The sequence below is a fragment of the Notamacropus eugenii genome, chromosome 2, assembly GCF_028372415.1.
Source record: "Notamacropus eugenii isolate mMacEug1 chromosome 2, mMacEug1.pri_v2, whole genome shotgun sequence".
In the NCBI taxonomy this organism is placed as follows: Eukaryota; Metazoa; Chordata; class Mammalia; order Diprotodontia; family Macropodidae; genus Notamacropus; species Notamacropus eugenii.
The window spans coordinates 27,747,073-27,773,769 of NC_092873.1; the positions used below are offsets into that span (position 1 = coordinate 27,747,073).

At 54.3% G+C, this 26,697-nt stretch overlaps 3 protein-coding genes across 14 annotated transcripts in view; 1 reads left to right on the forward strand and 2 right to left on the reverse strand.

The window, feature by feature from the left end:
• Positions 1 to 736: 736 nt before the first annotated feature.
• On the reverse strand, positions 737 to 3,508 carry RASSF7 (Ras association domain family member 7). 4 transcript variants are annotated; one of them, XM_072639550.1, is made up of 5 exons: positions 2,772 to 2,895; positions 2,336 to 2,475; positions 1,582 to 2,243; positions 1,376 to 1,495; positions 737 to 1,297 (listed from the first exon to the last, which is right to left on the reverse strand). In XM_072639550.1, the coding sequence occupies exons 2-5, from the start codon at positions 2,436 to 2,438 to the stop codon at positions 1,241 to 1,243; spliced, it is 942 nt and encodes a 313-aa protein (XP_072495651.1). In that variant the 5' UTR covers positions 2,439 to 2,475; positions 2,772 to 2,895; the 3' UTR covers positions 737 to 1,240. The 4 variants fall into 4 exon arrangements, with proteins under 4 accessions (XP_072495651.1, XP_072495649.1, XP_072495648.1 ...); XM_072639548.1 differs by lacking the exon at positions 2,772 to 2,895 and adding an exon at positions 3,165 to 3,508 and having other exon boundaries at positions 737 to 1,495; XM_072639547.1 differs by having other exon boundaries at positions 737 to 1,495; positions 2,772 to 2,902.
• Positions 3,509 to 3,624: 116 nt separating this feature from the next.
• LMNTD2 (lamin tail domain containing 2) lies at positions 3,625 to 19,943 on the forward strand. 3 transcript variants are annotated; one of them, XM_072639537.1, is made up of 15 exons: positions 3,625 to 6,830; positions 7,078 to 7,376; positions 7,571 to 7,723; positions 7,817 to 7,904; positions 8,132 to 8,287; positions 10,532 to 10,597; positions 10,709 to 10,797; positions 10,904 to 11,139; positions 11,226 to 11,352; positions 11,432 to 11,627; positions 18,015 to 18,134; positions 18,261 to 18,490; positions 18,641 to 18,762; positions 18,934 to 18,986; positions 19,570 to 19,943. In XM_072639537.1, exons 2-15 carry the CDS (start codon positions 7,147 to 7,149, stop codon positions 19,726 to 19,728), a joined length of 2,025 nt encoding a protein of 674 aa, XP_072495638.1. In that variant the 5' UTR covers positions 3,625 to 6,830; positions 7,078 to 7,146; the 3' UTR covers positions 19,729 to 19,943. The 3 variants fall into 3 exon arrangements, with proteins under 3 accessions (XP_072495638.1, XP_072495637.1, XP_072495639.1); XM_072639536.1 differs by lacking the exon at positions 3,625 to 6,830 and having other exon boundaries at positions 6,859 to 7,376; XM_072639538.1 differs by lacking the exon at positions 3,625 to 6,830 and having other exon boundaries at positions 6,859 to 7,376; positions 18,261 to 18,478.
• LRRC56 (leucine rich repeat containing 56) overlaps positions 19,883 to 26,697 on the reverse strand; it is a 56,821-nt gene continuing 50,006 nt past the window's right edge. For all 7 annotated transcript variants that reach the window (XM_072639541.1, XM_072639542.1, XM_072639539.1 and 4 more), the window contains 3 exons: positions 25,577 to 25,725; positions 22,195 to 22,516; positions 19,883 to 20,639 (listed from right to left, as the gene is read on the reverse strand). In XM_072639541.1, the coding sequence (XP_072495642.1) occupies positions 20,315 to 20,639; positions 22,195 to 22,516; positions 25,577 to 25,725 (796 nt within the window). In that variant the 3' untranslated portion in view covers positions 19,883 to 20,314. The remainder of the gene's footprint in view (positions 20,640 to 22,194; positions 22,517 to 25,576; positions 25,726 to 26,697) is intronic.

A 26,697-nucleotide genomic window follows, 5' to 3' on the forward strand; every position in this document is an offset into this window, starting at 1 on the left:
CAGAGAGGGCCTCCCTGAGGAAATTCTCAACTCAAAGGGTTGGGCTCCAGGTCCAAAGTGGCCTGGCCTATACCTCAACCACAACTGGCCCATGAGTCACCCAGCAAGACTCCAGGAAGGAGCGGAGGAACCAACTCCTTCCCTAGCACCTCCCTACCTGGCTAAGGAGGGGTGGGGCTCTGGCAGGCCTGCCTCCCAGGGAGCCCAGCTCTCAGGAAGCAGGCCTGTGCTGTGGGCTTCTTGCTCCTCAGACAAGAGCAGCCCCATTTGTCTCTGTGCCTGTCTCAGACTAGGTGGGCTGTGTCCCAGAGCTGAGGCTGGCAACTCTCAACAGGAGGGAGGCGCACAACTGCTGCCTATTGCCAGGCCTTTGTCTTCACCCCACAGTGGGCCAGAAAGGAGTCCAAAGCCTGCCTTTCCCTCTGCTTGGAGAGCCCCTGGCCCTTGGGTCTGATCAAGGTCATGCCTTCCCTCTGGGAGGGGCAGTTTGGTCCCCAGGGGTCCACAGCTCTGGGTGTGACACCATCCAGGGACTTAGCTGACTATTCGTGGGGTGGGGGTCTGTGGCCGGGGCAGTGGGTGGGAGCTGAAGACAAGAGGAAGGTTGTGATTACAATAGACAAAGTGGACTGCAGATTTCCAGGGAGGGGAAAGAAGGAGGGAGAGGGTCCAAAACTGGCCCAGGCCTCAGGGAAACTCAGGCCTGCCCCACCCTTCGGGATACAGAGATATAACATACTTTAGGTGCCTTTATTCCAGGGGGATCCACACAGTGAGGGATGAAAGGACACTCCCCTGCAGGGATACACTCAGGCCCCCTCTCCCCCACTCCTGCTAGGAGTTTACTGGCCACATAGCAGGGGTCCAAGGAAGTGAGTTCCAGCCAGAGGAGCCTGGGCCAGCCTGTGGGACCATTGTCCTTCTGTCTGTAGGTCTTTGGCAGAGTGGCACCAAAACTCTCCTCCCAGCCCATATGTGTCTCTCCCAGTGATCCTTCACTCATCTCTGGCCAGTGCAGCACCTCTGGAGAAGGGAACCAGCTGGATAGTTGGGACATGGGTCCCCCAGCCTGGCAGTGACTATCTTCAGCACAGCCTCAGTGTCCCGTTGAGCTGCCTTTGAGAGAGAGCCAATGAAGCTGAGTGAAAGGAAGGTGCCAGACAGGCAGACACACAGGGGTTTTCCTCCGAGTCTTCTTCCTCGAGGTGCAGGGACAGCAGACTTACGTGGGCTTTGGGGCTCACGCTGGACATCTTGGGAAGGCGTGGGATGGGCTTGTTGGTGAGGCTGAAGGATCCTGCAGCAAACAGGGAGTGAGCCGAGGGAGCCCAGGAAGGGGGTGTTCCTCCTGGGACCCAGCTCCCAAGGTTCTCACCTGGCTGGACTCAGGGCCCTGGGATCGTGGGGGCAGTGCTGGCCCGGCCTGCTGGATGAACTGCTGCAGGTTACACTGTCGGAGCTCCCTATTCAGCTCTTCCACCTCCTGGGCCTGGGCCTGGATGGGTGGGAGAGGGGAGCCATGAAGAGGCCTGATCCCTTCCTTCAGGGGGGTTGGAAGGCGATGGATCAGGCTGGCCTCACCTGCAGGCTCTGCTCGGCTTCCGCCAGGGCCCGGCCAACGCTGGCCAGGCTGCTTTCTAGTCGCTCACTCTGCAGGGCCTGGGTCTGCAGATCTCTGTGGAGTCGGGCAGCGGCAGCCTCATCCTGGGGCCTTCGGGGGCCAGGCAGCTCCTGCTGCCGCTGCTGCCTTCGCCGCCAGCTGATTTCCTCCTCCAGGGCTCGGGCCTGAGCGTCCAGCTCTCGAAGACGCCGGGCGCACTCCTCAGTGGCCGCCTGCAGTTCCCGCACCCGGCTCTGGCGCTCCAGCTCCTGCTGCACTTCCCGCCGCAGCTCTTGGGCCCAGAAGCCCTCCTGGTCCAGCTCGGCTTCATTGCTCTGGACCAGGTGCTCCAGGCCCCACAGCTCCCCTTCTACGTCCTCCTTGGCTGGGCTGGGGGAGTCATGGGGGGCGGGGGGCAGAGGCCTGTGGGGAAGGCTGGCCGGCACAGGGAACCGCTCTGGGGGCAGACAGGGGTCTGAGGCAGGCCGTTCGGCAAGACTGGGCCCTGTGCGCCGCAGGACAAACTGCACGTCACTGGCAAACTGTCCGCATGTGGCCTGGGCCCCCACGGGGCACTCCTGGGGCAACATTTGCCGCTCCTTGTCTCGGAGGCGCTGGATGAGCACATAGCGGCCAGTCTGCCCTGGGAAAGAGGAGAAGGTGGTCTTGGGGGAGGAGCCCTGGCACCAGGCACCCCCCCCCCCCCCCCAGCAGCTCAGGGGCTGCCCCGCTCACCTAGGGCTTGGGCCAGGGCGATGACCACTTCTTGGCAGGTGGTCTGCTCCGAGACGCCGCAGACCACACGCTGTACTCCGTCCACCCACACCTTCAGCTCCATGGGGGCGGGGGCAGGGCCGGGGCATCCCCGGCGGGACCTGGGGAAGGAGGGAGGGGCACCCCTCCCCGTTCAGCAGGTTGTGGGGCGCTCTGGGCTCTTCCCCCACCCCCACACCCCGCTCCCCAGAGGGGCCCCTTAAAGGCCCAGAACTCTGCTCTCCACCCCAGGGGGGACCCAGGCCATTAACCCCTGCCTCCTCAGCCCGGCTCCCGTTTGGGGGGCGGGGTCAGAGGTCAGCAGGACCTCTGACCCCCGGCCCCCAGGTCCAAAAAAGCAGCGGCTGACCCTAGCAAAGGTCACCCCAGCAGGAGAACCCAACAGTTCAGAGCATACCGTCGGAGCCTCTCCCCGCAGATCCAAACCGACCAACCTAGCTCCAGCTCCGGCTCGGCTCGGTTCGGGCTCCGGCAACCCCTCCCCGCAGCCCCACGCCACGGCGTGATTGGCTGATTCTGCGAGCCCCGCTCCACCCAGCGCCCCTATTGGCCCTACGCCTGTTGTCCCGCCCCCGCCCCACCCCGGGCGCCCATTGGTCGCAGTGGTGAGCTCGCCCCGCGGTCCCACGCCTCACCCTTATTGGCCGGATGCCTGTTGCCCCACCCCACCCCACCTAGAGCTCCCGTTGGCCACTCACGGACTCCGGCCCCGCCTCACAGCCCTACGTCAGGCATCTATTGGCTGGAGAGCCTGGCTCCGCTCCCACGCCTCCAGCCGGGTCTGGTTTACCTGGTTGTCGCCCCGCCCCGCTTCCATCGGTCACAGGTATGGGAGGGGCTTGGTGTAGTCACGTGGTTCGGTCACCTCCCCAAACTCCAGGGGTCGTGGCTCGCGGCCTCTCGGAAGTCCGCGGTCAAAGTCGTCCTCCAATCCGGACGCCTGGGTCCCCTTGCCCGTGGCGTGGGGGAATGGTTTTCTCGTTGCCCGGTTTGTCACTTCTGACCTTTGACCAAGCCACGACTTGTCCGGAGGAACTTGATTTCCGGGTACCTGTTCGGAACGGTGGGCCTCACCTCTCCGTCCATTGGTCCCTCAGCAGCCGACCCGCCCCTTCTTTGCCGTCCTCCCATTGGCTTTTGTCTCATCTCCCACCTTTCCTACCGCTCCCGCTCCCGCTGCGCGTCACTGGCTGTTGCCTTGAAGCTGAGTGGGGGCAAGGTGGGAGAGGTGGGACAGCGGCGGGGGGCGGAGCTTACGGCGCGGCCGCCGCCTTCGGTCTGCGCACGCGCGGCTTCGGGCTCGTTTGGATCCATTTGTCACAGTAGCCATTGGCGCCCACGTGGTGTCCTCTCCCCGCGAATTATCCTGAGGCCCCGCCCGACACTCCTGGCGGAGCGCCAGGGCTTGTGGGACCGGCCGGCGGCGCGTCTCAGACGCGGTTCTTGGGTGCTGGGTGGTGGGGGAGGATGAGGGGTCTCAGAAAGGGAAGAGGGGAGCGAGAGGGGCCTGAGATGGAGAGGCAGAGGGGGGCTGGGCAGGGGAGGTGTGGGGAAGGGGCGCTGCGAGAGGGCTGGAAGAGGGGTTGCGCACTCATCCTGGGGGGCATCACCCGGAGCGGCTGCCCCTCTCCAAGGCTACTCGTGGGACCTCGAGGTGGAGGGAGAGGAGCCTCAGACCCTGTGCTAACACGGTCCAGGGTGTTCAGGGAGGTCCGGCCGCTGGCTCCCAGATGCTGTGGCACGTGGATCCGCCCCACTGAGGGTAGAGGTAGGGGGTCGTCTCCCCCAAGCACCTGAAGACTTCCCCAGGGGAATGGGCAGACAGGAGCAATCTGCCCTGAAGGCTGCTGAAGCAGGCGCTGCCGAGTGCTTGGGTCTGCCTTGACTTTTGTCGTGCTGTTGGACTCTGATGACTCTAGAAGAGAGAGTGAGTGCAGCTCTACTTCACTGAAATGCAGTTCAGGCCAAGTGAAGACATCACCCCCCCCCAACTGCCTTCTATAAAACCCCAGCTCAAGCGTTACCTCCTCCACGAGTTGTGTGTGTTCGTCCTTCCTTGCTGAAGAAGACCACCCATCGGAGAAATGATGACATGACTTGCACTGGACTTTATGTTGAGTGAGGGAGGACTGTGCAGGTCACCAGCCTCACTTCTCCTCCAGAGCCATCTGAATCCAGTGACCAGATACTCATCAGTATGACTGGACATGACCCAGGATGAGACAGCTGGGGTTAAGTGACTTGCCCAAGGTCCAAGAGTTAGAGGAAGAAGGAAATAAGCATTTATTAAGCACAGTCTGCCGTGTGCCAGGCACTGTGCTAAGGGCCAGCCCCTCTCCTCGATGTACTCCCAATTTAATGGAGGTGACAACCTGCAAACACTTGGGTATAACTGAGCTGTAGACAGGCCCCGTTGGAGACAGCGGTGAAGGCACTATATATGTATATACTGGATATACTTTTTTTCACATCCAGATTATTTCCCCTATTAGACCTCAACCCTTTTTTATCTTTGGAATGGTATCTGGGGCTGATGGGGTACAAGCCCAAGCCGAGACCTTTGTCTCTTGGAGTGGGAGGGTTTTGGTCCCATTTGTCTGAAGGGCCTCGGAAAGCCTGGCCTTGGGGGGCTCCTTGGATTCCCCTTACTTGATTTAACATTCTCATGATTCCTCCCTTCCTGCCACTTCTTAGCATTCTCTTGAGGTCCCAGTGGCCCAGCCAGGATTGTGGATTGTCTGGACTGTGGGCCACTCCCATCAGGATCCTCCCTGGGTTTGATTTATATTCCAGGCTGACCTCCCCTGTCCAGACTATCCCTGGGACCTGAGACTGCTTGGCAAAATCTGGATTCTCCCCTCAGTCTTTTTCTGTATTTAAGTGCCATCTCGCCTCCATGAAGGTGCTTAGATTCAATCCAGCTCAAACTGTCTAGCTGAGATTCTATCTGGCCTGCTTGTGAATATAAGTGTTACAAATACTTAGGCTCCTTAAGAGTCAACCCAATATGTTGAATTTTTCATAAACGTTGTTTTTCTTTGGCTTTAAGAAGGCTTGTGTTGAATTCTTTTGAGCAGGACCTGGCTTGTTGGTATTTTGTGGTTCCTAGCACCCCAAACCTCAACAGTGTGTAGTAGGTGCTTAACACATTTGCTGATTGCTGAGGACAATTCAGTGGATGTATGGTTTTCATTTTTTAGCTCTCCCCAGGGAAAGGGAAGGGTCCCAGCATCGTAGGACACATGGTTGACAGAGAAGCAGGGCACTGCTTTTGTTTTCTTAGCCAAAGACTGCCAACCTTAGGGCTGCAAGAAGAGACCCCGACTGGACCAAGGCAGCCACCTTGATTGAGGCACTATCCTGCTCACCACAGTGCCTTTTCTAGACAGCCCCTAGTCATTCTGATGCTACTGGCTCCATCTGTGTATGACCTACAAACACGCCCCCAACCCTGGAAAAAGAACCTCTTTCCTGATCCCTACCGTCTCTAGCTGCCCCTACCCCCTTCTCTTTTTCTTTTTGTGGCTGAATTCCTGGAGAAAGCCATCTACAACCAGCATTGCCACTCCTCACTCTTCTGTTCACATCATTTGATTAAATCTGCCCTCCTCAAGTCACCAATGATCTCGTAAATGACCTTCTACCCTCAGACCCCCTGGCACTTTCTCATCCCCCAGCCACCTCTAGGACTAACGACGAAATCTTTTTTGGCCTTAAAAGCATTGTCTCTTTCTTCCTTACACTCTAGGGTCCAGGGGCACTGGCCAGCTTGTGTTTATTCCATTTCTGGACTCTGCCTTTGCATCTCCAGCTTCCCTAGCTAGCTTCTTCCAAGTGTCTACTGAAAGACCCCTTTTCGGATGGCCCTTCATGCTTTGAGCTTCTGGCCACTCATACAAAGTTCGTTCTATGTTGTCCCCCCTTTAGACCAGGAGCTCCTTGAGGCCAGGGACTCTTTTCCTTTTCTTTGTATCCCCTGGGCTTGGTGTGATGCCTGGCACATTGGAGATGCTGAATCAATTCTAGCTGATCCATCATCACGTCTCTAATGGTTCTTCCTGGGTGGCTGTGTCCTCTACCTGGCTGCTCCCCATGTCTGGAGCCACCTCTGAGGAGACCCAGCAGAGAGCAGCTCTAGCTGGGGGAGGGACAGTTAGGGAAGGAGAAGGGGGGAATCTCAAACAGAGGAGATTCTTGCTCCTCCAGACTTCCCCAGAAGAGGCCAAACTGAGCAGGCTGGCCCTTCTGCTGGTGAGCTCCCTCTAGGATAGCCTCCTTCTTCCCAGTTCCACCCCTGCTAGAGCCTAGTGTGCCAGAAGGAACAATTGAGGCATATGAAATGCTGGAGCACAAACAGCCCCTCCTTCTGGGGCCTTTGGGGCAGGAGGTGGCTCGTAACCGTGGAAACAGCAACAAAGCCTGGGCTCCAGAACCCTGAGCTCACAGTCTGCCTCAGGTGAGGGGGGAGGGGTAGTTGCCAGAGCTGGATAATTGAGAGGGAAGATTGACCACCAGCAGCCTCTGGTTCAGTTTGGGGGGGAGCAGAAACCTGAAACTCTGAGGCAGTTTTCTCATCTGTAAAATGGGACTAAGGAATCCTGCCACGCCTCGCTCCACTAGAGCTGGTGGCATCTGGGAGGACCCCCAGGGATTGGGACACTATACAGGCGGCTGGAGAGTCTGTCCCCTCTTCTGCTCCGTAGGTGGGCACCTCTAGTCGGCTGCAGCAGCCCAGCCTGTCTCCCAGGCGGCTCCCCCCAGGAACACCAAGGATGGCTGGGCAGCCTGTGGAGCAGGGGGGAGATGCCTCCTCCAGCCTGGAGCAGCTGGGAAGTGACTTGGGACAGGGGCTCCAGGTCCATGACCCCTCTTGGACCATCTCCTGGCCCTCCTTCATGTGGAGCAGCGACTTCCTGGAGGCCACAGAATCCGGAACAATGCCTGAAGGTGCCAATGGCAAGTTGTCTTCTGTCTCCTTCTTGATGTCTCCCAACAGCCAGAAGTAAGAGCCCTAATGGAGGGTCCAGGGGCCGGGGCAGGGAGTCGGGGGGGACACCAGGGCTGGAATGTAAGGCCTCTGCTACTGGGGCTAGAGTCCAGGAGGTCCCGGCTGAGCATTCAAGGCCAGGATCGTGTCCAGCTCTGGAACCTGGGACCAGTGCCAGGGTTCAAGGGCTACAGATATGGTGGTTACAGTTGCCGTTTGGAGCACCTGGATCCAAAAGTCTTGAGGCTGCTGCTGGCTCAAAAGGAGCTGGAAATTGAAGCTCTTCGGAAGGCTGCTCAGTGTCCATCTGGAAAGCGGATGACTTACATTCTCCATGAGCTGACAGACTCGAAGCCAGAAAGGTCTGTAACCCTCAGGGCCCCCTTCCCCATCAGGCTTCTGTCCCCTCCCTGTGTACCTTCCTCCCACACACCCCTGCTCTGACCTTCCTACAGGACCTCCCGGGAGCAGATCAAAGCCTTGCAGCAGCAGATTGACAAGATGACTCAGGAGCTGAGTGCCCAAAAGGAGCAAGCCTGCCAAGTGTGTCTCTTCTGTAGGCCTGAGGCTCCTGAACCTGGACCAACCCTCCCACCCCAGTCTGCTGGGCCTGGTACCCCCCCACCCCACCCCACCCCCGCCCCCAGTCTGCTGGGGCTGGTGCCCTCCTCCCCCCAGGCTGGCTGCTCTCTCCAGGTTGCAGAGTTGTTCCTCCCCCTGGGGCCGCTGGGCCTGGGGCTCTGCAGACCCTTTCTCATCTCTCCCTATAGGAGAAGACAGAGCTGGAGAATCAGCTTCAGGAGGCCCATGCACGCCTGCGGTGCCTGGAGGATGAGGTACAGACCTTCCAGCGGTCATGCCTCTTGCACCTGGCCCGATCCTCGTGGGCTGGACGTGTGCTGCGCTCCCAGACAGGCAGTGTAGAAGTGAGTGAGCTTGGCTGGTCACCCTGCCCAAATGTGCCTGCTTGGGAAGCTGCCCTATCCATCTTCCCTCCCCCCCAATCCCCTTCCTCTCTCCCATGCTGGATCTAGTGACCCTTCTGTGCAGTCCTCAGACAGCCCTTCCTCTGGCCCTGTGGACCACTCCCTCAGCACTGCAGCCCGTATTGCCTCCTCCTTCTCCCCTTTCCCCCCTCCCCCTCTGCTGCTCCCTGGACTGAGCCTCTAGCAAGGCCTCTTTGAGTGCTCAGGCTTACCTCCTGGAGACACCTCTAATCCGTTCAGGATTCACTCTCCCATTCTCTCCTTCTTGTCTGACCTTTATCGCTTCATTGTTCTCTTTCCCCCAGGGCCCTGTCCTCTCCCTCCCATCCGCCTCCACAGGGTCAGCTGCCATCCCTGCCATGCCCTCTCTGTCTCCAGCAGCTCATTGGACATATCTAGCTCTAGATCTAGGACCCTGGATGTCTGTAGGGATCTCCACGCCCTACTCAAACTGCGCCCACCTGGGGCTTGGCCAAGAGCCTGGCTTCCTCATCTCATCTCCTCCATCTGGCTCCATGTAGAGGGGCCCTTGGTCTTGTCTAGGAAAACGTTGACCATGTGCCTTCCTGTCTTCTTCTGTCTTTGTGTGAAGTCATTTCCATGATTGAGCAGCTTTCTCTTGTTTGGACTTAGTGGTTGGAGTGGGAGTGCTTGGAGGGCAGGGATTCGCAGGCAGTAGGCTCTTAATAAACACCCAGTGACCATTCTGTCACCAGTCACATCTGTGGCCTCTGGCCATGCCCGTGTCTCTGCCATCTTTAAACAGTCCTCATGCCCATCCCCTCTGGCCCTGTTCTCATGTTCCGCCTGGAAAGGCTGCGTCTCTCTTTCGACTGAAATGGCTCTGTCTCCATGGCTGATGTGGCAGCTTCCTCTCAGCCTCTCCGAAGCCATTGATGTTGGCCATCATGCTCTTCTTTGGGCTAGTCTTTCTTGGCTGGCATTGTCCTGGCTCTCCTCCGCCCTGCCTCTGTCACACCTGCTCACTGTGGATGTTGCCCAGGGCTTTGACTCACATGGCGATCTCATCAGTTGTCCTGTCTATGGAGGCAACTCTCAGGCCTGAGCTCCAGTCTCATCCCCACTGCTTGGTGGACATCTCAAACAGGAAGACCTCTAGAAACATCACACCAAACATGCATCAAACGGACCTGGTGGTTTTTTCTCCCAAACCCTCCCTTATTCATAACTGCTAGTGTGACCTTCTGATTCCCCTCTAGACAGTGGTCTTCTACAGCCATTTATTCTGTCTGCCCAACGTTAGACTGGGAGCTCCCTGGGAGCAGGCACCCAGTAGACACTTAATCATTGCTTGTCAGCTGACTGACTTCCCCTCAGACTCTTCACGCCTCCTAATGTCCCTCACTCTGGGGAAGGAATTACCACCTTCTAGTTCCCTGAGTTTTTCATCCTGGATTTGGCCTCATTGCCTCACATTGATCTTTCCCCCTTTCTGATCAGTCCCATGCCTGGCAGGAGAGGCAGATGAGGGTTGGTGACTTGCCCAGAGCTATGAGCAGCAGCCACTAACTTGGTCTTTCTGACTCCCAACCCAGTGCTATCATGTCAGTTGAAAATGTTCAGTAGTTCCCAGGCCTTCCTAGAATAAACAGAAACTTTGCCTGGGGCTTAGAGTCCTCTATTATCTGGCTCCAACCTTGAAACTGAGGCAGCTGGTGCACAGTGGAGTGACTGCTGGGCCTGGTGTCAAGAAAGACCCAACTTCAAATCTAGCCTCAGTCACTTACTAGCAAGTCCCTTCACTTCTGCCTGCCTCAGTTTCCTCAATTGTAAAATTAGGCTAATAATAACCCTTCCTTCCCAGACGTGTTGTAAGGATCAAGTGCTTGGCACATAGGTGTCCTAACAAAGCTTATTCTCTTCCATTCTCCCAACCTGCCCAATTATGCATGCCCCTAGACTCTGTGTGGCTCAAGCCAGTCTTCCCATGGTCTCTCACCATCCTGGGCCTATTGGCTCCTCTAAGGCCATGCTCCCCAGTCCTAATCCTGCACCTCCATCCCTACTGGCCTTTGAAGTGTGTGTCTGCCTAGTTCTAAATGTAGCACCCCCCCACTCCCCCTTGCCCCCAGGCACAGCTTGGCACACAGCAGCCAGCATGTAGATGTTGGGGGCGGGGAGGCAGGTGGGCCCAGCTGTGCCCACTGGCCCAATTCTGCCCAGGTGGTGACAGCTGAGGCCCTGATGATGGATTTGAGTGACCAGTCCTTGGACCAGAGCTCTCCAGAGGTAAAGCTGGGGGGAGGAGGTGGAGAGGCTCCTTGTTGAGACACACACACACACACACATATGCACACATATACACACGTCAGGCCCTGGCCCCACCTCTGGGTCTCTCAGGGGCATCACTTCCGCCTGGAGGACGTGGATTGGAACAGCGTAGCTCAGCGCTATCCCAACCTGTTTGAGGACATGTATAGCAAGAAGAGGTACCAGCCCCTGGTCTTGTCAGGTTGAGCCTACCCCCCTACCCCCACCCCATGTGTCCCATGGAGGGTGACTGGGAACCCTGGGTTTCTCTCACCTTCCCCTCAGGGCCACCTCTGCCCATGTCCTGGACTCCCCAGACTACCTTGACTCCCAACCGGAGAAGTCCCAGCGCCAAGAGAAGAGCGTAGAATGGAGTCTGCTGCCATGCAGCTCCCTCAGCTCCATTACCATGAGCTCAGAGCGAGTCTCCACTCACCACAGCAGTGTCGCCTCATCTGTAGGCACTGATTCCTGCCCCTCTGTCACCTCACTGACCCAGGAGCAGGAGGTTGGGGGCTCTGGTGAGCACCTTGGCTGCTCCTCAAGGAGGACCCAGGGAGCGTGGGGTGGCTGCCCCAACTGGTTCTGATTCATGCTTCCTGGACAGGGGCCCTCCCTGTCCTGGAGCTCAGGAGACCCAAGGCGCCTGAGGACAGCAGCAACCTCTACGCCGTAGTTGGCATCGGCCTGGCAAGGTCGGCCTCACTTTCCAGTTTGGTGGAGGACCGGGGTGGGTGAGTATCCTGTGGGGCTGGGGCTAGGGGTGGGGCAGCTGTTCATGGCCCCACCCATCCCAGGCTCTGGTCTCCCCAGGAGGAAGGTCTTGGACTCCTTCCTGAAGATTGTGAAGGTTGACAAACGCGGCAAGTTTATCCGGGTCCTCAACGAGTCCCTGGAAGAGAGCGTGGACATCAGTGGCTTCGTCCTCAAACAGCTCATTCACCACTTCCCTGTGTGCGTCTACCGCTTTCCCAAGGACACGCTGCTGGCCCCACAGCATCATGTCACGGTCTGTGCCCCTGCCCCCCAGGGCCATATACGAGAGAGAGCTTGGGCATCCTCTGAGAGGGTCATCTGGGGTCCTACAGGCAGAACCTGTCCTGGCATAGTTCTGGCCCTTCCCCTTGCCCCCAGGAGCCCAGGCTGGGAGGCCCCTGGCATTGAGTCCCCTGTCTAGATTAGGGGAGACCATACTAAGGCTCAGTGTGGACCCACCATTCCCTGAAGCACCAAATGTGCATTACACAGTAGGTAAGTCTTTGTGGCTTTGTGATGGCGCCACCTTTTGGCCCTTTGAAGATCTGCCCATTGTTTCCCCAAGAGGATGGTGGATGGAGAGAGAGCAAGCTAGTGACTCTGCCAACCCTGCTGGTTCTGGCGGGGATCACCGTCACTGTCGAGGAAGGCTGGGATGTCTGGCGGGCTCTTGGGAAAGGCATGGAAGGATAGGGGAGCATGGGAACAGGCATGGTGAAGACCATGCCAACAACCATGCCAGATTTTATTGTTCTGACTTGTGCTCCCAATGGGCTACTGGCTTGTGAAGAATGTGTCTGACTCAAGACTTACTTGAAAAAGTTGGTCAACTGTCAGTGTGCCCCCAGTGTAGGAGGGTGGCAGATGTCGCAACAGGATAGGAGTGGATGGCAATCAGGATCCCATCACAGGGCTGTCCTTTTCCTGGTCTATATTTGACTGGCACAAGTACAGATTATTGCATACACTAGGTGTTTAATGGTGGTTGAGGACATGAATACATGTCTGAACTGGGCTGTCTATTAGTCAAGGCTCAGAGGGTGGTGGTAAATGAGATGGCTAGAGTGTCACTGAGTCCCATTTAGTGGGAAAGGGTTCATTCCAGGAAGTCATCCATGACAATGGACTACTGTGTGTGAAGCAATCGAAACAGATCAGATAGAGGGAGACGGAGAGGTGTTGAAGGCCTATCTAACTCTGCCTGCTGGTAGACTGGGTAAAGATCAAATTGGTTGAAGGTCAAAGGAGAGAAAGAGGATGGAGAGCAGGATGAATGTAGATGACGGGATGCCTTCCCAGGGGAAGGTTATGGATGATGCCTAAGCATCTGCTAGAGGGAGGTCTACCTCCTCTAAACACTAATTGTAGAATTTGAGAGTCACCAGAGCTGGATTTTCCATTTCACCACTGCCCTGACCTTGGCAGACATCTGTCACCTTTCTTATTCAGACACAGAGCCCTGGTGGCAGAGTTGACAGAGCCCTCTGACTGGCTCTTCCCATTTCAAGCCCTCCTCTGTCACAAGAGCGTGAGAAAGCCAGGTGTATCTGGTGATGTCTGACCTTCACGAAGCCTGGCTGGTCCTTGGCAGGGAGAGGGCTCATGGCCTCCTTTTCTGCATCCCTTTCGAAGAACTTTGCCTTCTAGATTTTGCCCAGAACCCAAGGCCAGTGTGCTCATGAGCAGTGGACAGACTCTCTTGTTTCTGCTTTGTGTGTGTGGAGGGAGTCAGGACATTCATCCTTCTCTTGTTCTATAGACTCACCCTCACCCCCTCTCCACAGTCTTTCTCCCAGATTTTCTCATGCCTCAGGGTGAAGCATCCCTGGGCCAAGAGACTTGAGGTAGTTACTTCTTTTCCTTATTCTTTTAAAATGTTTTATTAGTGTGACCCCTCTCCTCTGCTCACCTCTCTCTTGTATAGCCAAGCCAAGCCAGTCATTGCATTGACTCATCTCATTGAGCCATTCTAGTCTGCCACCTGCTTACCAAGAGCCAGGAGGCTGGCTGTGCTGTTGGTCCTCTGTGGTTCCCATACATACACCAGGGTTCTGAAGCCTTTCAGGCTGTGTTCCTTTTCATGACTGGGAGCCCAGAGTCATCCCCAGGTCCTTGAATCCACCCAATTCATCTTTTCTCTCCGAGCAGTAACACTCCAGGATATTTGCATACATTGCCCCGGGGATGGTTGCTTTCCAGCCTCAGCGTTTTCCCCCTTGGCAGAGAAGGCAGAAACAAGGCAGAGAGCTGGGTATTCTGGCCTCTCATTGTCCTTCTCCCCAAGCTGGGGCTTTTGACTTCTTCCAGTTCATTCTCTGGCCCCTGCTCCATCCCTATTCCCCACCTCTATGCTCATTCCCTGCAAGCTGGAGCCTGGTTCCAAAACATGCCAGCCATCAGCCCCTGTGTTCACTTGCAGTCCTTTCTATAGAATCCATTTCAAACGTTAAACTGCCAGGATCTCTGGCAGAAAAAAAAGGGGATTTTTGTCCTAATCTGAGTGATTTCTTCCTGTGTTTCCTGAATTGGATTCCCAAGAGTATCAGACCCTTGTAAGGATCTGCTTCCTTTGCTGTATTTGGAAACATGGGATCACACCTGTCCTTTATCTGCATCTTCTAGAGGGAATTTTCCCCAGATCTGGGTAAGGGTCCTTGATTTCCCCTCTGTCTTTCTGAACTCAGTGCACATCGACTGTCTGTGCTTAGCACTCGATGGTTAAACCAACAATGGGTTTTGTTGATATCTGTTGATTTTGCATCACTTAATTTCCCTCCATTAGTATCCTCTTCCCTATTCTAGAGGATCATTTCTTATAATAAAGAGTTGCCTTTTAAAAAGGGAAAAAAATACCTAAGAGGAAGGCAAAGAGCTCTACACAATGTGTATCCAGCATTGGCCATCCAAGGATCTCTCTGCATGGAGTGGGGCGAGGCATCTTTTCGCATCTCCTCTTTGGAGTCAGACCTCCCTCGGCATCTCCTGATTGTTTGGTGGTGGTGGTGGTTCTTCTCAAGCTTGTCGGCGTGTAGGAGTCTTAACTCTGCTACCTTCCCTCTTGGTCAGTCTCAGAAGTCTCCTCTTCTCCATGTTCTCTGGATGTCTGGACCAACATTTGTGGAGCTCTTTCTCAGGTGCTGGGCAGATCTCTCCTTTGTTTTCCCATCACAAGCTCTTTGGAAAGGTAGGCTGGAGCAGGTTGTGAAGGCCTCAGCAATGTCAGAGAGGCCAGTGAGGAGGAGGACTGAAGAGAAGCCATTTGATTTAGCCACTCAGAGATCGCTGCTAATTTTGGACAGAGCAGTTTCCATTCTTAACGTTTTATAAAATGGGTGTATTCAGCAAACATTTATTAAGCACCTACTAGGTGCTGAGGTTACAAAAACAAATGTAAGGAAGGGTGGGCATTCTATCCTCACCATAATTAATCAACTAAGTAAATGAGGTATTAAGGAATTTTCCAATCTCATCACAATTAATTTGAGAAGATCATAGGATTTTGTCTGTTGAACAAGAGGCAATGATCTCTGCATAGGAGATGTCTTGTGACTGGTTGAGTAGGTCAAATCAAACCTCTGGGTCCACATACCATAGAGCAAGTCACTTTGGAGACAGGTCATGGAGGAGTGAATGACCCTCAGCTAAGCCCCTGGATGAAGTGGCTTGTGGGAGTTTCTCTGTGAGTTCCAGAAGTGCTAAGCTCCTAATGACCTGGGTCAGTGGCAGAGCCCACTAGAACTGGTAGTAGTGGCCACAGGTGTTGGAAAAGGCAGGAACACCAACTTCGCCAGATCTTGGGGGCAATAGAAAGTTCAGAGAAATATCAAGGTATCAGCAGCTCAGCCCAGTCAAGCCTAGCCTTGCCCTGCAGCAGATAGACCCATCCAACAGAGATCCCTCACCTTGAGAGGAGCCCATCCTGGGACTGGACTGATCCATCCTTGACACCATACCTCCCACATTAAACTTCATGGGTATTCCCTCTGGGCCAGGACTTATAAGAACTCCTTTGGCCCATACATAGGTGCTTACTGCATTTGTCCTTGAAGTCTGAAGCTACTTTCTCTAGGGAACTTGTGTGTACAGGGGGAAAGTATGTCTCTAGTTCAAGGGGAAATGTTGTATGCCAACTGTATGTAGCCTTAGTAAATACCTTTGCTAAAAGCTAATTAAGTTACTTGCTGATTGTGAACAAGAAACACAGCAGTGGGGGCTCATGAGCAACAGCCCCAGGTTTATAGCTCTAGGACCAGGAGGATAGTAGTAGTCAACACCCTTTGGGAACTCCGACCCACAAGGCAAATGCTCATTTATGTGAGTGGCTTCGTGGGGTTGCTACACGAAAATGAAAAAGTCCCTTCCCTTGAGTTTACATTCTAGGGGTATGTGTGTGTGTGTGTGTGTGTGTGTGTGTGTGTGTGTGTGTGTGTGTGTGCTAAATGGTCATAGATAGGTAAATACAATTTTTATACAAGGGAAGAATGGAAATGATTTCCAAAGCTAGAGAGTGCTGACAATGAGCAGTGGAGAGAATGAGGACAACCCTTATGGAGAAGGTGAGCAAGGAATTCTGAGGCAGGAGTGAGAGGCGAAAATATGGTTTCCTGGCATGAAGGATGGCCAGGCGGGAGACAGGAACCACTAGTAATTTGTGATCTGACCTTGGAGTGCTTGAAGAAAGCCATCGCTGAGATGGAGAAGGGACTGGGAGACCAATGGTGGAGGGTTCTGACCGCCAGGCGTGTGGTGGTTTTTCATTTGGCTTTCCTGCAGATGTTCCACCCCAATGTGGTGCCTCCATCTGTCCTCCAAACTCCTTCCCTGTTTCATCCTCCCAGCTGATTGGGAGGAGGTTCCATAGATCTTCACCAGATGTCCCCTGTGTGAGTCAGATCCCAGCCATGGGCCCTATCCCACCATGTCTGCTCCCCATTAATGATACAAATCTTAGTGAAAACATGGGCAAGTGTGGGGAGGTTCCCTTCAGACTAGCCTGGACCCATCTAACAATCCTCTGTTGGGTTTCACTTATTCAATAAGCTGAAAGTCTTCTCATATGTTCACATTTCTAGTGCTGAGGAATCCCCATTCCCCTCGGGGCGAGGGGGTATCAGGGTCAAGTGAAGGACATTTGCTTAGGTAATGCCCCCTCCTGGGCCATGCCCCCAACATGCCCTGAGGGTTGCGTCTCCATAGAGCAGTTACTCTTTGTATGTGGGCACCACTTCTATTAGGACAGCTGACAAGGCTGCCCTGGTATGTGTCACCTTAACATCCAGTCAGTAGATACAATTATTTTCTCTTAGCACAGGCATTTCTAAGACACAGTAAGAACAAAGTTACCCTCCTCAAGTGAAGCCAGGGTGCCCTTTCCCACGAATGCAGCATCTGGGGCTGCATTATAAAGAGAGTGAGGCAGGTGTATATGGAGCACATGGTGAAGGCAGCTCACAATTGCAGAACTTTGGGCCTCAGTAGCCTTTCTGCATTCATGGAGACATTGCCAGGCTCCCCTTTTGGGCTCAGGGTTTCTGCTGGATGCCCCATTTAGCAGAACTTCCAGGGTCTTTCAGGATCTTCTCTCTGCTGTTTGACTTTCACATGTGAATGTCAGTTTCTACTGTTTCTTGGGATTCAGAGCTAGCTCTCTTCTGCTGCCATGCTCCCTGAAACTGCTGCCAACCTCAAGTGTCTACATTTGACAGGAGAGGACGTGTCCCTGTTTGACTGCTGGGAAAATAGTCCCACTGCTAAAGGCTCCACCTGATTGGAGGAAGGGAGAGAATCCCCCTCCTCTTCGTTTAGAAGTGAGGAGTTGGGTTGTTCCCTGACTATTGTCTCCTACTTGAACTGCAGAGAACTCACTCTTACACATCTAGAGTGTGGACAATTGTGTGGACAGTTCTCAGCCACCCAGTGCCTCCCCCTGGCTCTGAAAGCAGAATGTAAGGCGAATAGAAAAGTATGACCTTTAAACTAGAAGCCTTCCAGCATCCTTTCTCAATGCCTTTCTCTATGCACACTTCCTGGGGGAACTGGAGCCCATGGTTTACTCACTCTGTACTCACCCCTCCCCTTCAGCACAAAGGTGCCCAAGGAACCTTTGTCTCTTCAACAGAGTATGCGCGTGCGTGCGTGCGTGCATGCGTGCGTGCGTGCGTGTGTGTGTGTGTGTGTGTGTGTGTGTGTGTGTGTGTAGCCACAGGTGCATCTTGGTCCCTTCCTGTTCTACCACTGATGTCCAAATGTTTTCTTTCCTCTGGCTGCATCCCCCTAGACTGCTCATGAAACCAGCAAATAGCTGGACAGGGATGACCACACTTACAGTCATCACGCAGGCTTTTAGGGAACATAGTTCTCAAACTCTGCATTGTAAGCAGGTTTGTGCGTTGGAAAGCCCCCCGTTCTCTTGTGGCTGTTCTGGAAAAACCCTTTGCCTCTTAAGAGGATGGATACAATGGATACAAATGACCCCAAAGCTCCAGAGCCTGAGGGATCCTCAGATCCGGACCCCTCTGGCCCCTCCCAGATATTCCCTTGCAGTCTCCATTTCCTATTTTTCACTGCCCCAGGGGGACACATCCTTTCCCGTGGGGCTTACCCTGGAATGGGGACTGCTCTGACAAAACTCTCGGGGCAGGTGTGGGGTGAAGGGGTCAGCCTGGCAAGAAAGCACGTGCCTCAGACACTGCAGAGGGAGCTGATCCATTTCTACACCAACCCTGGTTGTGTTACCCTCCTGCTGAACCCCAATGGGCAGGTGAGTGGCAGGGCCATGGTCAGAGTTCCTCAGGAGCATGGCCACCACAGCGGGGGGATGCCACTGTGGATAGGGCAGGCTCCAGCTCTCCTCCTGGGGGGAGGAGGTGACTAGTCAGTCCCCCAGGTGATGAGCGAGTACCAGGCGCGACACTGTGTGACTGAGGCTTCCAGGTCCTTCACCGACCACACGGATGTGTCTATCGACTGCTATCCCCTTCTTGAAGCCAAGAGAGAGAAGCCCCAGGAGGCCACAGGCCTTGGGAGCAAAAGCCACCGCCGGCATTTCCAGGCCCAAAGGAAGACCAAGGTCCCAGGGCCGCCTCTGGGGCCCCACAGAGGCAGGTGTGCAGTGGGGTAAATGCATTCTCACTTTTCCTTTACCCCACTGCTACACCCATCCTAATTCCTCCTTGAGCCTCATCCATTCCCCTGCCCTTGCCCAATGCCAGCCTCTGCACAGTACTACATGCCCACCCGCTCACACTGCCTGCTGCCTCCACACAGGCTCCTGAACGCCATCCCCAGCATCAACATGTCCAAGAGCTGCAGTCAGCAGGAGACTAAAGAGGCTGTGACCTGCAGAGATTCTCTTCATGGCACCATGGTGCCACTCCCCAGCATTCCAGGTGCTCCCCCAGAAGCACCCTCATTCCCTCTGCTCCCCATCACTTGTCCCTCTGTCTCATGTAGACTGCTCGCCATGACTCTCCAAGATCTCCATCCCCACCCATGGGGGAGGGCTGGCTGCTGAGGGCTGTTCCTCACGATGCTGTCCCCTTATCTTCTTCCTCAAACAGAGCTAGCGCAGCTGCCAGACATTGGCAAGAAGATGCAGGAGAAGTGCATTCCTGTGAGTGGCATGCGTGTGTGTGTGTGTGTGTGTGTGTGAGATATGTTTGTATTAGCTTGGTGTGTAAGACTGCTCAACCTAGGGTGTTTTGTGTGTGATGTATATATGTGCTTATATAAGATCTCACATCCGTGTGTGTGTGTGTGTGTGTATGACCTCACAGCCTGAGGGGAAGTGTGTGTGATGTGTGTTTGTGTGAGATGACCTCCCAGCCTGGTGGGGTGGGGGTGTATGGATGTGTAAGACTTCCCAACTTAGGATGTATGTATGTGTGTGTGTGTGTGATGTATGTTTGTCTAAGACCTCACAGCTGTGTGTGTGTGTGTGTGAAGACTTTACAACCTAGGATGTGTGTGTGATGTGTACAAGTGGGGGGGGCATTGTGTTTATTTGGAGGAGGGGGCTAGCCTGGGAGCAAGGTCCTGTCCCTCTGGGGGCCAGCAAGCCTCTCTAAGAACTACAGGATTCCTGCAGCACCGGCAGCCCCTCCCTCCAGCCCGCTGCTGCTCCCCACCCCCTGCTGCTGCTCCCACCAGGCCACCCTTTTCCATAGCCCACCCCCTCCCTCCCTCTCTCCCCTCAGAGAGCAAATCAGTTCTTGCCACCACGGATCTGCAGAAAATTTGTGGACATGGACTGTCCCATGGTGGCCCTGAGTGTGCAGAAGACTGCAGAGAGCAGATTTGGGCTGAAGCACCTCAGTTATCCCCCCATCACCAAAGAGCTGAGGGAGCCTCTGTGAGGGGGGGGCACAGACATATCCCATAATACACATGCCTCCAATAGCTCAGTGACCTGGACAGGAGGCTCTGTGTGATTGGAAGTGACATCTATGGGAAAGTCCAGGGCCAAGGAGCTCTGGGGAAGGTGGCCAGGAGCAGATGTCAGACACTGGCTGCACAATTCATCTATTGACCAGTATGAACGGAAAATAAACCCCATTACATTTCTGTCCAACTGAGAAGAGAGAATGATTGAGAAAGAGGCCGGCTTGCCTAGTATCTGATCTGTGAGGATCAGGATCCTGGCCCCTGATGTCGATGGCCACACCATCCCACCCCATACCCCACCATGGTGAGGTCCCCATACCATGTACTTTCAGTCCAAAGTTTTGATCCCCAGAGCTGAGCGTCTTGCCCAGGTCCAGTCCCTCCTCTTCTAGGACTCCTGGAGTTCAGTCGGCATGACCCTCAGCCCTGCTGCCCCCTCCACAGAGTCACTGACAGGACTCAAGGGTCTTTCTGGGCCTCCTTGGGGTTAGGTCTTGGATCTGGTGCCAGGAGCCTTGGGGGCTGTGTCTGCCTGCCCAGGCAGCTGCCACCATAGTGTTAAGATTTGGAGTTCCCCTGGGGATGTGCTGGGGGTGTTGGGGGTGGGGTAGTGGTGGGTCCCATGCTGGGCCAGTTGGGCAGCCTGTGTAGGGTGCTGGTGCTGCTGGTGAGTGGCCCAGCAGGGGCTGGCAGGAACATCTTCTCCGGGGCTTTGACTGGAGAGCGGATAATGGGCTGTCTACAGCCTGGTCCCTTGGGTCCACTTTTCTCTGCCTGACATCTGAGAAGGGAGAAGGCTGGCTCCAGTGGGGAAGGTGTGTAGGAGACAAAAGATGCAGGCGACTGGACCCTGGCTTCCAATCTGAGGTCCCTTGGGTTGAGCCTGAGTGGGGAAGGAGCACCTGAAGATCTGTCTTATGTTGCCCAGGGTTTAGGAGGGTTCAAGACTACCCTCCTCCTGCTCCCCCCACCCTAAATCCCCTCTTCAATGGGGTGGTGGCTCAATGGGGTGAGTAGTGCTGTTGAGGGCAGGGGCTTCCCAATCATTCCCAGGGTACTGGCCTCCCCCTCCCCTTCCTGCCAGGAGAGGATGTGGGAGAAGGAGGGAGGAGACAGAGACATAGAGAATGGAGAGGAGAGAGGGGAGAGGGGGAGGAAGGGAGGAAGGGAGAGAGAGAGTTGAGAAGACAGAGACAATACAAAATATTTGGGAGAATACCTGCCAAGACAAACCCAGGAACTATGACCACAATTACAAAAACTTTTCACACTAAGTCAGATCTAAATAATTGGGAAAACATCAGTTGCTTATGGTGGGCCAAGCCAATATAATAAAAATGACAATTCTACCTAAATGTATTTACTTATTCAGTGCCTTTCTAATCAAACTACCAGGAAGTAATTTATAGAGCTAGAAAAAAATAGCAAAATTCATCTGAAAGAGTATCAAGGGAATTAATGAAAAGAAATGCAGAGGAAGGTGGCCTGGCTGTACCAGATCTTCAGTTCTATTAAAAAGCAGCAATCATCTTCTGACTAAGAAATAAAGTAGTGGATTAGGTCTGTATCTCAAAGAGATAAAAAAGAGAAAAGGTCCTACACATACAAAAACATTTATAGCAGCTCTTTTTGCGGTGGTCAGGAACTGGAAATTAAGGAGATGCCCATCATTGGGAAATACCACAAGTTGTGGTATATGAATGTAACGGAATACTATTGTGCTTTGAGAAATGATGAGCAAGCAGACTTCAGAGAGGCTTGGAAAGACTTCTATGAACTGATGCTGAGTGAGAGGAGCAGAACCAGGAGAACTCTGTACATAGTAACAGCCACATTGTGTGAGAACTGGCTTTGATAGACTCAGCCCTTCTCAGCAAGGCAAGGACCTAGGACAGTTCCAAAAGGTTCACGATGGACAATGCCATCCACATCCAGAGAAAGAACTATGGAGTCTGAATGCAGAGTGAGGCTTTTTTCCCTCTTATCTTTCTCATGGTTTTTCCCTTTTGTTCTCATTCTTCTTTCACAACATGACTAATGTGGAAATATGTTTAATATGATTGTACATGTACAGCTTACATCAGATTGCATACTGTCTTGGGGAGGGGGAAAATTTGGAACTCAAAATCTTATAAAAGTGAATGTTGAAAACTAAAAATAAATTTAAACATTTAAAAATTATTTAAAAAGGGACAGAGGGAAGAGGGAGAGAGGGAGAAGGGGGAGACAGGGAGAGAGAGAGAGAGAGAGAGAGAGAGAGAGAGAGAGAGAGAGAGAGAGAGAGGAGAAAAGAGACAGATGAAGACTGTCAGAAAGACACAGAAATAGATGAGACACACAGATATCAGATAGATGAGAAGAGACACAAACAGAGGGTCCTTCCTGCTAGGGGGTGGGGGATGAGAGGTTAGAGAATTGCATTTGGAAGGATTCTTTACTTGGGCTCAGTGGATCCAGATCCCACAGCTGGCCTGACCAGGCGATGCTCTGGCTGACTCTGGGATCCTGGGCTTCTCAGGGCGGTGAGACACCTGAAAGGAGTCAGCGAGGCTAGCCTCTCCCCTAGGTGGGCCCCTGCCTCCGAGCTGGACAGTGGGCTGAAGGTGAGGTTCAGGCTCAGGCGCCTGCCCCGGAATTCCGACCTGGAGTGTCCATTGGGGCTTGGTAGTGGGGGAGGGGACGGGTGCTTGAGGGAAGAGGGGATCAGGGGGTAGCTGGGCCCAGCCAGCCATCCACTGCTGCTCACGACTTTGGATGGATCTAGAAGACAATGGGGGATCTGGCTCAGCAGGATGACCGCCATGGGATGCAGCGCCCTCCCATACCCTTTGGGCACCATGGGTGCTTGGTCTTTGTTGACTGGGAAGGGAAGTGGCTCACCTCAGCCATCCATGGACCTGTTCAGACCTTGATCGGCTCTCACCCACAATACATGACTTCCATGTTCATGGACTTGAAAATCCCCTACGGGGATCCCAACCTCTCCCTGTGCCTTCCAGCCCTGGACCCTGGTCTTCATCAGCCCCCTGCTCCAAGAGAGTCCCCCCACTGTCCCATCCCTCCTCTTTCCACCTCCATGCTGATGCCCCCTTGGTGACATCTTCTCTTGGGGCTCTGGTCCTCCCAAATCAAACCTCTGCCTTGGGTCCTTCCCACCATCTGCTGTTGGAGAAAATCTGGAGAAACTGCTAACAGGATCTGCTACAAGTTCCTGTTCCACAATCTCCCCTGGTCCTCCCTACTATAAGGTGGTGTGTTCACACCTCCCTCCCTCCCCTACCCTGAACAGATGCTCTTCCAAACCACCTCTTCCCTCCTTAAACCTCCCCTGGCTCCCCCTGTCCCTTCTCCCAGGTGAGGAGGCCATCCAGAGCTGAGTCCTCTGCACACACAAATGACTCCCTCCGTCCTGTCTTCTCTGTACACTTAGAGTTACCTGTCTCCAGGCTGCTTCCCTTCTGCCAGTTTACCCCACCTCTAGACAAGGTCACTTGGTTCTTCTCCTGTCCCCAGCTTTCCTTGAGAAGGCCAGCCACCATTAGTGCCCCCAACACCTTTCCACACTCCCCACAGCCTGGCTTCCAACCTAATTATTCATTCCAAAGTGACCAGTCATCTCTCAGTGGCCTTTTCTCCAACCTCACTATCCTTGACCTCTCTGTAGCGTTAGACACTGCAGATGACTCTCTCCTCCTCGACACTCATTCTTCTCTTGAGGTTTTAGGGACCTGATCTGACCAGTGCTCTGTCTCCTTTGTTGGATCTTCCACTAGGTCAGGCCCACTAACTGTGGTGGTCTGTCCCATGGACTTAAGCCCTCTCCTCTGCTTCCTCTAGTTTGGTTTACATGGTGATTTTGACTCCCATGGATCCAATTTCTTTGTATCTGCTTATCTATCTCTAAGTTCTCTTCTGACCCCATCTCACATCTTCAGTTGACCATTGGATATCTCCAACTGAATGTCCCACAAGCAGCTGAAACTCAACATGTCCCAAACAGACTCTCCTTACTGTGCAGTGGGTAGGGGTGGGGGCACCTCCATCCTCTCAGTCCCCAAGGCTGACAACCTGGCAGAATTCTTGACCTCTCACCTTCTCATATGCCCTAAATCCAATCTGTTGCCTGTCAATTTTACCTTCTGATTATCTCTCAGACGTGTTCCTGTCTCATCTCTGATACAGACCCTCCTCACCTTTCTGGCCTATTGTGGTGGCTGCTAGGGGTTCTACCTGCCTCCAGCCTCTCTCTTTGTCAGGCCATCCTGCAAACTGATCTTCCCAAACCACAGGAGTAACCCTGTCATCCCCTATTCAATGAACTCAAGTGGCCTCTGAATTCTAGGAACAAATAGACAATCCTCTGATTGGTGTTTCACATCCTCATGACCCTCCCATCTCTCCTCCCTGGCCCCCTAGCCGATCCTCACACAAGACCCTTTATCTCCTGCCTAGATCATTTTCACTGATCATTCGCACCTGGACCTCCCTCCCTCCTCAAATCTCAACCAATGTCCCACCTTCTGCCAGAAGCCTTTGCCAGCCCCCTTCATCTTAGTGCCTACCCACCCTAAAGCTTGTTTGTATAGAGATGTTAGCATGCTGTCTCTGCCATTGGACTGGGAGCTCCTTGAGGGCAGGTTGGGGCTGTTTGCCTTTCTTTGCCTGGCACACAGTGAGTGGTCATGAATACTTGCTGGTGATGGCTGTAATCCAGACTTCTCTGGGCATGCCCAGATCCATGGAGATGCCCCTCAGGGGCCTCTCTGGGCATGCCCAGTTTACTAAACATGGAGCCTGTTATACCCCCTTCCTGGGGCTGCCTCCTTTGATGGGGGTTTTTAAATGTGGAAAACTAGCCACTGGCATCTTTTTGTGTGATTTCTCCCTGCTGTGCCCATCACGGAAGCCACGCATTAACCTCGAGGGAAGGGCTCTCTTCTCCCCACCCTCCCAAAAGGGGGCCTGCAGTTACATGATGATGCTGGTCACTTGGGAAGGGGCAGCCTTGACTGACCAGTGATGTCACAAAGATTTGAGGAAGGGAGAAGGGGAACAGGAAGTTCCATTGAAAATGGCCTTCTCAGTCAGAAAAGTGCAGAGACAGAGGATGGGAACCAGGGGGATTGAGCAGAGTCTGAGAGGACAGTGGGGACATGAAGCAGTCACATCAGAGCTTCGTCAGAGTGGGCATGTAAGCCAGGCCCTCCACATGGGGATCACACTTGTGTAGGCAGAAACACAAGGAAAGACCAGGGGCAAAGACCAGGGGCAGGACAATGACTGCAGGCAGGGAGACCCTTAGGAGGTGACAGTGGCTCATGGTCCAGATGGCTGGAGCATGAGGGGAGGGGAGGGAGGAGGCCACATTCCAGGCCCTAGGCTCAGGAGCTCGAGCTTGCCTCTAGGTCCAGAGCTCTTAGGGCCTGAACCTGAAGCAGGGGTGGGAGAGGGAGCACAGACCCTGGGGCCCCTTTCCTTGCCTGGACCTCCCCTTCCTCCAATATAAAAAGGGAGGATTACAGTTCTACATCAGTGACTGACTCTAGGATCTGACCAGTCTTTCTTCCTAGGTACAAGCCCCAGCCTTTGCAGTTTCAGTTCAGTACCTGAAGATAAGGGGACTTTACAACATGGGTGGAACCTCTCTCAGTCCTGGCTCCCTCCCTCATCTAGCCCCTAGCTGCCTGGGAGGCACCAGAAGGGTCTTCAAGTTGTCAAGAGGAGAAAGGTGACCTTGGGAAGGAGGGGAGGCTAGAGACTGAAGAGGTGATTGATCAGCAGGAGGAAGGAAAGCAAAGGGGGAAGGCAGGGCAGTGTTACCTGGGGCAGGGCTTGGAGAACCTGGGCAAACCTTGGCCTCCTCTTCTTCCTCCTGGTCATTCACGGCAACTGAGTCATCCTCCGCTTCCTCCTCGGAACACACCTGGGAAAGCTGGGAGCTTCTCCCCACAACCAGCATGTTCAGCCTCCTAAAACATCCACTCCTCAGCTCAGCACCCTGGCTGCTGCCTCCCTGCAGCTCTCCTCCTGGGCACTGGCAGGATCTGGAAATCTCACCTCTTCTCCTCCTCTCAGAGCACCCCCCACCCCTAGAGACACACACCCTTCAGCACATGCTAGGTACTGTGGACAAAGACCCAATGAAGTGATACTGGGCCCAGGAGCTTGTCTGAGCAGGGACTCCCGCTGTGTGAGCAGTGAAATCTTGATGGAGAATCTCTGGAAGAAGAAAGCGCTACCCCAGGGGAAGGCAGCACTAAGCTTGGGATGGCCCTTGGAAGCTGACTCTTGTAAGGGGAAGCTGGTGTGCACCCAGAGCACTTCCAAAAGCATCCATGAGAAGAGGTTGAGCTGCCTTCTCATGGAGGAGGCCCCAAGGACTTCTCCTCTCAGAAGCCAAGGGGGCCTAAGAGATGGGCCTTGGTCCCACGCACTCTTTGGAACTGAGTCATATACTCCTCCAGCCACCAGTGATGAGGCCACTAGGCCTGCTTATAGCCTTGGACTAGTGTGACAGGGCTCTGGGTATGACCAGTTCACCCAAGATGGAGGACCCCGTGTAGGGTGTCTGGGGTCCTCTGCCACATGGCTGGGAGCCACCATTGGCTGCATCTTGAAGCCCACATGATTAGTACAGTGGTGCTCTCTCTATCCCGTGGTGTCCTGGGGTGAAGGTCCCATTCATCCAAAGTGCTGGCACTGTACACTGATCTGGGTGAGGCGAGGGGCTACCCAAAATCCCATTTGGGGTTCAGCCAGTTGTCCTTCCCTTTTCAGTTGCAGGCCCAGGCAGTGGAATCCCCAGACCCTGAAGGAGCCACAGCCACTTTGGATTCCCAGGGGAGGGGGGGGCAGGAGGGCAGAGAACTGAGCTAGGTTGGGTGCCTGATCCCTGCTCCCCAGGCTCATGGTGGGGCAGCATAGGGTTACACCCCCACAGG

Excerpts from the sequence above, each read along its gene's own strand:
- RASSF7 (XM_072639548.1), bottom strand. The coding sequence starts at position 2,438 with ATGGAGCTGAAGGTGTGGGTGGACGGAGTACAGCGTGTGGTCTGCGGC. Across the intron at positions 2,244-2,335 it reads CGCCCTGGCCCAAGCCCTAG|GGCAGACTGGCCGCTATGTG; the intron begins GTGAGCGGGGCA and ends CCTCTTTCCCAG. Across the intron at positions 1,496-1,581 it reads AAGCCGAGCAGAGCCTGCAG|GCCCAGGCCCAGGAGGTGGA; the intron begins GTGAGGCCAGCC and ends CCACCCATCCAG.
- LMNTD2 (XM_072639537.1), top strand. The coding sequence starts at position 7,147 with ATGGCTGGGCAGCCTGTGGAGCAGGGGGGAGATGCCTCCTCCAGCCTG. Across the intron at positions 7,377-7,570 it reads ATGTCTCCCAACAGCCAGAA|TTGCCGTTTGGAGCACCTGG; the intron begins GTAAGAGCCCTA and ends TGGTGGTTACAG. Across the intron at positions 18,987-19,569 it reads TGCAGGAGAAGTGCATTCCT|AGAGCAAATCAGTTCTTGCC; the intron begins GTGAGTGGCATG and ends CTCTCCCCTCAG.